Genomic DNA, 10,853 nt, shown 5'->3' with positions numbered 1-10,853 from the left:
AAATCAGTTTGCGTGTTAATTATATTTTAATTTCCATTATACAGTTAATTGTTTTTTTTAATTATAATCTTACTGCGGTAATCGATTCGCTGCTAGAATTCCTACAGTTCTGCGGTAATCATTGCAGCGTAAAATTTTTACCGAGTACAATCGATCTCATTGCAGATTTATAAAAATTTAGTATAACTACAGTATTTATATATTTATAATTCAAGTTACCGGTACATATTAACTATATGAAAATTTCCTTTACGCATTAAGGAACTGAATAATAATTGTGATTAAAGTTGCTTTAAGAATTGTTCAAAGTTTATATGATAATTTTACAATGTATTTTTATTTTTTTATATATCATGCTTATTTTTTATTGTAGTTCTATACAAAAAAAAATGACCGGATGGCCGAGCGGTTAAAGTGTCAGTCTGGGGACTAATCCGGGTGGATCTAGAACCCCAGGAATTTTTGGGTGATGGTCTATCCCTGATATGATGGGTCTCGTCACTTACTGCCCAGCTGCCCTATTGTGGGCCTGCTGAACCTACGATGGGCTTGCTATAAAAGGCCTTCTTAGTGCCTACAGAGCAGGAAAAGTTTAAAAACGTAAGGTGAGGAAATATTGAATCTTTAAAAGGTTTTGTTTTCCTTTTATGTAATAATTTACTATATACGTAGTATAATACAATAATAGTTTCATTTAATTTAGTTAATTTAATTAAATAGTTTTAATTGATGCTGTAGCGGTGCCCGCAGACTATAAAAAAGAGGGCACATGGTGTAAGGGGCATCGTACATTATGCAAGAAGCTTCGAACTGATTCTATGTCGAATCAGCGCTTCCGCAAAGTGGCGCTGGTTGCAATCCAGGCGAAGTTTTGGTCAACATGCCACGAAGCTACATGTGTCAATGAACAAATATCGTTCGTTAGTTTTTTTATATTCGCAGAATATTCTAGAAGTCGTGATTTTCTGTTGTATTTTGATAATGGAATTTGAGGCCCCATCCTGGGGAGTAGGAAAAAAGCAACCCAAACGAAAAAGAGACACGTACCCCAATGTACTGGCGCCCCTGCGATGCTGGCACGAAATAAATTTCGAGAAATTCTAAACACTACTTAGCTTGCCTTATAAATGGAAATATAATGATGATATTTTTTATGCCAAAGTTAAATTTCTCTAAATCTTAGAGCAACCAGATATGACGATTGTGGACACGATATCATAGGTACAGTATAACAAATTACGAGGTATATATATATATTTTTTAAATAGCGTTATATGTTACTATATCATTGGATGAAAGTATAGAAGCTATGCAATAGTACACCATTTGTCGCTGTTACATAGTTTAATTTAAAAAATAATTATCTATATCTATAATCTAGACGGGTTGATAATAACAATCAGCGCAGAGCCCAAACGGTTAGGAGTTGAAAGTTGAAATTTGGTACACAGTTAGGGTACGTCACGAGAACGTACACCAAGAAGGGATTTTTCGAAATTCCCCTCCCCCGGAGGGGAGAGAGACAAGGTTAAGGCTTCAACAATGGAAGTGTTAAGAGAAAGCAACGTGCAAGATTTACAGGTGTGCAGATGCGGTTTTCTGCGTTTTTGCGGGAAATCGAACATATTTTTAGACCCATCTAAAAATTTTTTAATTAGTCTGGAAACAGGGGAACCTAATTCTTGCATTCTGTGAAAACGGGTAAGATTGGCTGTAATGTAATAACATTACATTACAGCCAATCTTAATAATCTTATATCTTAATAATCTTAATCTTCGCTATCATTACTTTTTGCCCAAACAACGCCGGGCTTATCTGCTAGTACATATAAATGAGGATGTTTGTTTGTTTGTTCGCTATACAGGCCTAGGCTGTCGGACAAATTGTACGAAACTCGGAAGTTACGTTCACATACCTCTAACTTAGATAATAATGTCTTACATCTCAACCTAAATTATTGATTGGATTTCTACCAAGTACAGTGGTGCCTCGTATAACGTACGTCTCGAATAGCGGACGCTGCGAATAACGGACTTTCTGTTTGACCGTTACGTGACTCGAGCAACGGACTTGCTGCGAACAACGGACTTTCCGACGAACAATGGACTTTTTTCGAACAAGTGCGAATGATGTTTCCACTCTTTTGCCGTTGCCAATGACAATCTGCTATTTTTAGGATATATTAGTATTATTAGAATGTATTATTAGTATATCTGAAGTAGAAATGTAATGTAATATATGTTGATGATTTAAATAAACATTAAATGTAATGTAATATATGTTGACGATTCAAATAAACGAAATGTAATTGTGTAGATGCCGAGGTGGCGGGACGAAAAGAGGTTGTAAAAAACGGAGCGAGAGTAGCTCGTAGAAGTGTTTAGTGCTCTTAATTAATAAAGAATTATTCGTATCATATAATATGGCAAGTTAAGTCATTTATAATGCATCATGGCTTCTAAAAAAACAGAAAGGTGATTTCAATTGAAACGAAGCAAGAAATCATCAGGAGTGAAAGTTGACAAAACCTTTCTTGTCGAATGGGGAGAGGTTCAGGAGTTTACCAACACTCATTATCCAAACAGAGCTGAGGCCAACAGGATCAATGATCTCTACGATGACACCTTTGTCCGTCATTTCCGACAGGTGTTAAAGAAGAAAGAGAAACAGACCACCTTGGTCATGTTTTTCAAGAAGCCAGCGGGCAAAAAACAAAGGATGGAACAAGAGAAGTTGACCCTGCAAGTTCCGGTAGCCTCTCCTGAATCTGACTCCGATTAAAAAACAATAAAAAAAGACCCGCTGCAATGTGTAAAAAGTCTGAATCTGTATGAATGTGTAAAGAAAGTGTTCTTCCACCTCCTCCTCACAACATCTGACTACCCGGCATAATTGGTGTCTGCTCCATTTTCATTTTTTATGGTACAGTACGGTTATTTTATGCTGCGGAACGAATTATATGTTTTAACATGTATTTCTATGGGAAAATGCGTTTCGTATAACGGACGTTTCACTTAACGGACGTGCACCTGGAACGGATTAAGTACGTTGTACGAGGCACCACTGTATATACCAATTAATTTCCGTCTACATTCATCTGCGTTACTTGAAGCGTCATCTATTGGCAAAACATTTAAGAAAATAGTAAATTAAATATAATTCTTACAAAAAATGATATAATTTTTTAAAATATATAGTATATTCAGTTAATTACTGAGAAAATGATATAGCGTAAAATAGGCGCTCCATTACGCCTTTACTGAGACAGATAGCACAAAGCACTTGCACTGCATGGAGTGTTTTGTCCCTGTACTTCATACCTTTCTTGGAAGCAGATTAAAGACGACAGTGGGAATTTATATGGAATTTATAATTTATTTCAAATTGCAGCCCAATAAATACCCTCCAGTAACCGAATGAATAAAACCACCCAACACCGGTAGTCGATCGTCACAACGGACTGATCACGTGCAGTTTTCTGCGTTTTCTTCACGTTAGTAACAGCTAAATAATGTCAGCTTTACATAAAAGTCTTTCCGGGATACATCCTCCTCGACAGATCGCTCACGTAACCAAATAAATCAAACTACTGTAATTCTAATAGTTTTTCTATAAATGCGATATTTACGAGGACGTGCTTAACTACTACGAAACTTGGATACCTGCTCCTCCCCTTGATTTTATCTCCCCTTATTAACTCATAAGCCCATTACCCCAAACTTCCTTCACCGATACTGCTGAAGGATGTTCTACCGTTTAGCCAAATTAATGTACATGCAATGATTTTAAGGCACAAAGTAGAACTCGAAGTCTTTTTCTGTACCGATATTTATTTTTCCTATTTATTATATGGTGACATTGCTTCATCCAAAACTTCCTGTAGTTATTGTCCTGTGAAATGTTCACTTTATTCACACGTTGAGTCTTATAGTAGATTCAGTCTTATGTAGTAGTCGTTGACTGTCCTCTGTTCCGGGAGGAGGTCAACGTCTACTTTTGGTGGAATTACTTCAACCCCCTTCCGCAACAATCCCTTCGTTCTATCGGACCAGAGGAATGGTGGCATTCGAATAGGAAAATTGCATAATACAAGATTACCGGCGAGCACAAAATACTTTTTAAGTGATTTTAGAGGGTGCCGAGTTGAAATATTTGGTCTACTATAGTATTACACAAATACTATAATACTGTATAACATTATAGTATTTTATTTAAATAACTACAAAGATTTACGTAAGGGTTTATCATATCGAGTGACTAATCTAAGACATTTTAAATTAAAATTTCTTTATTCCTCTACAATACACAGTTTAAAGAAATTTTAAAATATGTTCACTTGGCGTGATTAATCTTTACGTAAGATAATGTTTGTAGTTATATAAATCAAATAGGGGAAGGTGGTGCAAGATGGGGCCATGGGGTAAGACGGGGACGTCTGTTTATTCGTGCTTAACGCGCTTTCATCTAGCTGTTATTTGGGGAAATAAATGTCAACCTCAAAAAGGATCACGGGACGAGAGAACGTCCGAATCATTCTCTTTGTTTGGAATTAAGACAGTTTTCCACGTTTCGGCAATACTTCATCTAATTTTATGCTTGCTACAAAGTTTCTACAAAGTAAGCATCATTGTAAACTTTTACATTACCTTTTAGATGAAAATATTATGGTATTCGAAGTAACCTTTAAGACTGAAATTGTTTAGTTTTGAAATAAAGTTGACCCGTGTTCAGGGCCGGATCATCGCATAGACAAATAAGACAAATGTCTAGGGCCCTGTTTTTAGAAGGGACCGGTCAAACTCTATTTTGAAAAGATTTGTAAAAATAAGATAGTTTACTTTTCTGTTGGACAACGGTATAATACTGGTAAAACTGGTATAATATTATATTATTTAAATATTAACCAAAAAGGTTAAATTAAACAAGTAAAACGGCAAAACCGTATTTGGGACACGACTATGTCTTGGAGACAGTACTAAACGGAATCACTTTGACGCTCAAAGCGGATCTCGTTCTGATTCTCCAATCTTTGGCATCGCTGCTTTTGGGCGCGATCGTTCAAACTTCGCCGGCCACGACCACGAAGTCGTCCACGATACATTTTCAGTGAAATTAACCTATCCAATTTCGAAATTTCTCTCCGTTGCAACCCGTCGGTTTTGTCGATGCTTAACGAAAATTTCCCGTTGAAATAAATAATCGTGGCTATCGTATCGTCCGAAATTATTTTTTTTTATTTTGCACAAACAGCATACAGTTTAACTCGATTATAACGTCATCGGATGTAACGACAATCCTAATATAACGTCAAATTTTTATCGGTCCCACGATTTTACTATACTGTACTAGATAATGTTAAAAGAAACCTACTTGTAACGACATAAAACCCTGTTTTAATGTCATATTTGAAGCACTTCCAAATTTACAAAATTAGATTGCAAATTTTATTTAACAAAGAAAATACTACGTGTTCAGTCCTAGGGTCAGAGTTCACTTCCTAGAACGACTGTGGGCGGTACTCTCACCACCTGACTTCGGTTTGCCTGTTTGTACAGAGAGTCGCCATTTTGTATTTTACTTTGACTCGGTTCTCGGTCCCCCGAGTACCTACAAGTCTGGTTTGTTTTTTTATGCGCACATGATTTGGGCACTTAATACTCTGTGCCAAATTGCAACTCCTGACATCTACTGTACTCCTTCATACCTCTAAGCTGGTAACACAGCAGGCAGTACGGTTTTATAAACAAGACATAGTCTTGTTGACAATTAATATTTTAAGGTAATATTGTTATTGTATAACAACTTTTGTTAGACATTTGATAAAATAAATTTCAATTTTTTAAATTTATAAACAAACTGTTCAAACTTTTCTAGAAGAACTAAAAATTATTGTTGTGTATTAAATATTTTTTATTAATAAAAATTTAAGATTTGTTTTAGTTTTTTTATATTATTTAGTTTTTTTTATTTATTGTTTTATATTTTCTGTGTGCTTTATTTCTTGTGAGAGAGGGAGGGGGCCCGGTAAGAAGAAAATGTCTAGAGCCCCAAAGTGGGTTAATCCGGCCCTGCCCGTGTTTACAGTCAGTATGAAAAGTGCACATTGGGGCAAGATGGCCATGAATTCTGCCGCTAGAGGCACTGCAATACCGTGTGGTGCAGCAAACTAGTTTTAAATTCATTGTCATTGATAATTCTATATAATTTTTTCGAATATATAAAATAATAAGTTTAAAAATGATATTTTTATAAAAAATGAAATATTCTACTTTTAAATCATATCTAACTGTAATAAATTTATACAGTATATACTGTATTATTTTATTATTTATGTTTTTACGTTTTACTTTATTTGTGAAAACATTTTTTAATTTAAATACTATCTTAACAAGAAATAAAATGTGAGATAACAATCAAAATAAAAAATTTTTTCCACGGAAGAAAATATCGTCTGCTTACAAAATAGCGAAACTGAGCATGCGCGAAGTGAGAGTATCGTCTGTTAAAGTAAATACGAGTAAGTTCAAACTTTTATATTTATTTATTCGGAAAATAATAATAAATGTAGCCGCTGTAATAAATGGGCACATCGTTCTTGTGCCAATATCGAAGTAAACGACAGTTTACTTCGATATTGGCCCATTTTAATTTGTTTTTCTTGTATATAAAAATAATATTCCCATCTTACTCCACGGGTGGGGCAAGATGGCGCATTTGCGTATAATTTTAAAATGTTCAATTTTCTTGTTTTTAAAAACGTTTTTCAAAAATTAAATCTCGTATTATATATTACCAAATGTTGTAGTTGCTGAGAATAAAAAATTATTGTTCTTATTAAAGTGGTTGCCATCTTATGACTTTTCAAACCTTAACGTCCTCATCCTGCACCACCTTCCCCTATTATAATATCAATATAATATAATAGAAAGGTTAGCAGTACGAAATAAGCTAATAATCTTAATGTTTGTTCTTATATATAGACTGTTATATTATAATAGTCTATATAACAAGTTTATATCTTTACAAAAACCCTGCAGGATTTTGTCTCGAGTCAGAATTCAGAAAAGAAGCGATACTTTAAATCTTCCTAGATCGAAATATTGCTTATTATTCTGATGAACTAAATAAATATGATAAAGTTTATTAGAAATTGTAAATTCTTATATCTTCAATCTATATGAATAAGATTTTAAAATTTTTTGTTTTAAATAGAGAAAGATTGAGAGAAATAAAAAAATTTAATAATCAGTTAAATCATACATTAATTAAATTATATAATGATCAAAATAATTAATCACAAATAAATCAGAAATAATAATTAAATATTAATACGATAGAGGTAATAAAATGAATATAATTTTGTGTTCGTTTTTTGAGAATTTATATAATATTATTTGCATTAAAGTTTTTTGGTTTCTTGACAAGTACAAAATAATGCAACTTATCAAATCTCCAAGATTCTTCAGAGTTTGAATATTCTCTAGAAATCCTCTTTTGAAATGAGTCCAAGAGATTTCTGTGTCCTAATTTAAAAGTAATCAGACCTTTTTCCAAATCGTTCGATACAACTTTATTAGAATGAGAATATTCCTCAAACATTTCTAAATTTGCGAGATCATTTTTCACATTAGAAGGATTATCACGAAACATTTTGTTGGTGACATCCATAGGTTCAATCGGTAAATTCTGTTTGACAAAGTATTTCGTGACGTTTTCGGATTCCATTTCAGTGTTTCTGATTTGTAACTTCTCCATTTGGAAGGACTTATTTTTCGTCCACATACAAGAGTCGCTTCTTTCAGCTTTGCTTTCGACTCCATCTTTCTTTTCTGCACATTCTTCAATTTTTATGGTGAAAGATGATTGTGGATCATCTTCACTTTGGAAGAATTTCTGACGCTCTTTTAACTGGTCTATAGCCAGAACAAGTAATTCGTCACTTTTTTCAGACATAGTTACTTCATTTAATTTTAAATACTCTTGTTCATTAATTACCACTTCGTCTAGATTTTGAAGCAGTTGATAGTCACCTAATTTGTCTGCCTTCAATTTTATCATCTCTTTTTTAAAAAAAGCTCTAAGAATAATAAAGTTAAACTTCTCTGCACACAAAAAGTAGTAGCAGAGGAACATTAAAATGACGACAAATATCCAAACTAACATCAGTATAAATACACTTAAATATGGGTTAATTCTTTCAATATATTTTCTATCTTGAACAGTTTTATCAGACTTCGGGTGTCTTCTATTATTACGAGATAACGAGGCAATAGAATTTAACGTCTCTTCCTCATTTTTTACGTCCATAAATTTCTTCCAATTTTGAATCCAATTAAATGGTATTGATGACGATGGAAATGTTGCAGTTTTATCGACATCATCTCCCGAATATTCAATTTTCCTTTTGGGATATGATTCTATCATCCAGGAATGAGTTCTTTCCTGTAATTGAAAGAAAAATAATGTTGATTTATTTTATTTAAATTTAGATAATTTAACATTAATATATAATTAGCAAACACAATATTAGAAATACAGGCCTATTTATTCGAATGCCATAATTGTTTTTCATACAAACCTCGACATTTTTCTTCGTGAAATTCAACAATTTCGGTTTCAATGTCGAATAAATGTAATTTCTTCCAACTAGAGGTTCAATTTTGTCATCTTTAAATATATTCAAAAGTAAAGTCATATTGACTTCTGAATGAATCATCTTACGAGGATGATTTCTCTCAAATCCACGTCCTCCACTCAGCAAGCAAAAAACAATAATCATCTTCAGATAAATCTGAATCATCTTTATCCTAAATCAAAAGAAATTAATTTAGATCATATGACATAATTTATTGCTATTTAAATATTTATACATAAAAAACTATTATAGTTTCTTATGAATAAAATTTCTATAGTTTTATTCCTAAACGTATAGCCAATCGACATGATTAATGGGCGATTCCATATTCTGATTCCTTCAATTCAATTCAATTTTCAATTCAATTCTTTTATTAAACACCCTGTAGGTGCATTCTCAGTACCGTTTAATACATAGCTGAGAGATATATGCACGTTATTTATCAAAATATATTTCGCAGATGAAGAANACCGGTAGTTTTTGCAGGATTAAATTTCAGCTTATGTTTAATTCCCCATTGATGAATCTTTGCAAGAGTATCATTTCCACGTTTTTCCAAAATTGCTCTAGACCGCCCGCCAATCATTATTAAAACATCATCCGCGTAAGCTGTTGTTGCATCTTGCCCAAAGTTTTCATCAAAAAAGGCATTGAATGTTAGATTCCATAATAACGGACCACAAACAGATCCTTGGGGGCATCCACAGACAATTTCTCTTTCTGTCGTGTGTCCACCGTATTCAAGAATGGATTCTGATTCCTTATAATTATTTAACTGTAACGAATACAAATACAATCCATATCGAAACAAAAAGAAATATAATACAACCCATATCATGTTTATATTAGCGGAGTGATTGCATCGCGCATCTGCTAGTTAAAAATTTAACAGTGAAACATTCAGTAATTAATACTTTAATGAAGATTAAAATACTTACAATATTCAATTTAAATTAATGCAATATCAATAAATCAAGAAAAATCGCTTTCCGTAACGCAGTTACTCGACTTCCAATAACGCAGAGCAACAATAAACTAACAATATTTCGTATTGCTCAGAAATACATTATTTAACAATAATGAAAAATCAAATATTGTTGACTTTATTTGTTCCTTTTTTTTAAATTTAAAAGTCTGATTTAATGGTTTATGAGGTGTACTATTTATTTTTCTTGAATAAACATTTTTGATAGTATATGAAATTGCAACTAACCACAGTGGCCGATTTTTTACTCTTTCCTCCCTATGGGCACTAAGCGGGCCTCTTTTAGCAAGCCCATTATGGGTTCGGCCAGGTGGTGAGGGACGGAGCTCGACATATCCGAACGAACCACCCCCCCGAAAAATTTCTGGGGATTATTGGAATTCGCCTGCCACCTTCACCGCTCAGCCGCTGTGGCTGTCAAAAGCCACAGCGGCTGATCAAGCACTTAAGTGCCCCAACTGCAATCTAGTTTTCAAGTCACCTTTGTTCTAAATACTAAATAATGATATAAAACAAATATACTGGTGTTGCTTAATAAAAAGATTCTGATTAATCAATCGTTTTTAATATTCAATGACATATTCTAATAATCTACTAAAACGCATTGAATTTTACTGTTTTGTATGGATCCTTTTGCTGTTAAGTCTAATAACCAGTGATCAAAATGAATAATGCTTGCTGTATATAGCATAAACAATAATATAATACACGAATACGTACTTGATAACGTTTCCTGTATAAAAAAATCGACACTGAAAACATTAATATGCCAAACGCAAACAGCTAAGAACAATGTATTCGTTTGCAGTTTGCAAGGGATCAACCGCGCTTATTTGGCAGGATAATAGATACTGTAAACGCGCATATAAGTTTAGATATTATTTATTACTTAAGATATTTTCTCACGATTGAAGAGGAAATATCTGTGCCTGAGGTTCGTAGAATATATCTCTCTGAAGCTGCTATCTTTAGGAGCCCCAAACGTGCACTTTTTGCGCCTGTGCCCACTGACAACCTTGAGAAACTGCGTGATTGAGAATGGCTTTAGTCTTAGTCCTTTGCCCTTTCAGAGGGCGTGGTGATATTATGAATTGACGGCTTTAATTGTATCACTCCACTTTTCATGGTCTTGTGCTATCTTGATGGCCTCATGTGTTGTATGTCCTGTAATCGCCATTACTTGGTCTGCCCACCTATTTCGACATCTACCTCTAGGGCGTTTGCCATTAATC

At 33.6% G+C, this 10,853-nt stretch overlaps 1 protein-coding gene across 1 annotated transcript; it reads right to left on the bottom strand.

The window, feature by feature from the left end:
* Positions 1-7,343: 7,343 nt before the first annotated feature.
* LOC111622711 lies at positions 7,344-9,774 on the bottom strand. The gene is made up of 3 exons (XM_023365132.1): positions 9,575-9,774; positions 8,580-8,808; positions 7,344-8,443 (listed from the first exon to the last, which is right to left on the bottom strand). The coding sequence occupies exons 2-3, from the start codon at positions 8,799-8,801 to the stop codon at positions 7,382-7,384; spliced, it is 1,284 nt and encodes a 427-aa protein (XP_023220900.1). The 5' UTR covers positions 8,802-8,808; positions 9,575-9,774; the 3' UTR covers positions 7,344-7,381.
* Between the last annotated feature and the right edge of the window lie 1,079 nt (positions 9,775-10,853).

The sequence above is a fragment of the Centruroides sculpturatus genome, unplaced genomic scaffold, assembly GCF_000671375.1.
Source record: "Centruroides sculpturatus isolate CEXI.00-Female unplaced genomic scaffold, Cexi_2.0 scaffold307, whole genome shotgun sequence".
Lineage (NCBI taxonomy): Eukaryota > Metazoa > Arthropoda > Arachnida > Scorpiones > Buthidae > Centruroides > Centruroides sculpturatus.
Note: the sequence above shows the minus strand (reverse complement) of the source record. Positions and strands in the feature narration are given on the sequence as shown.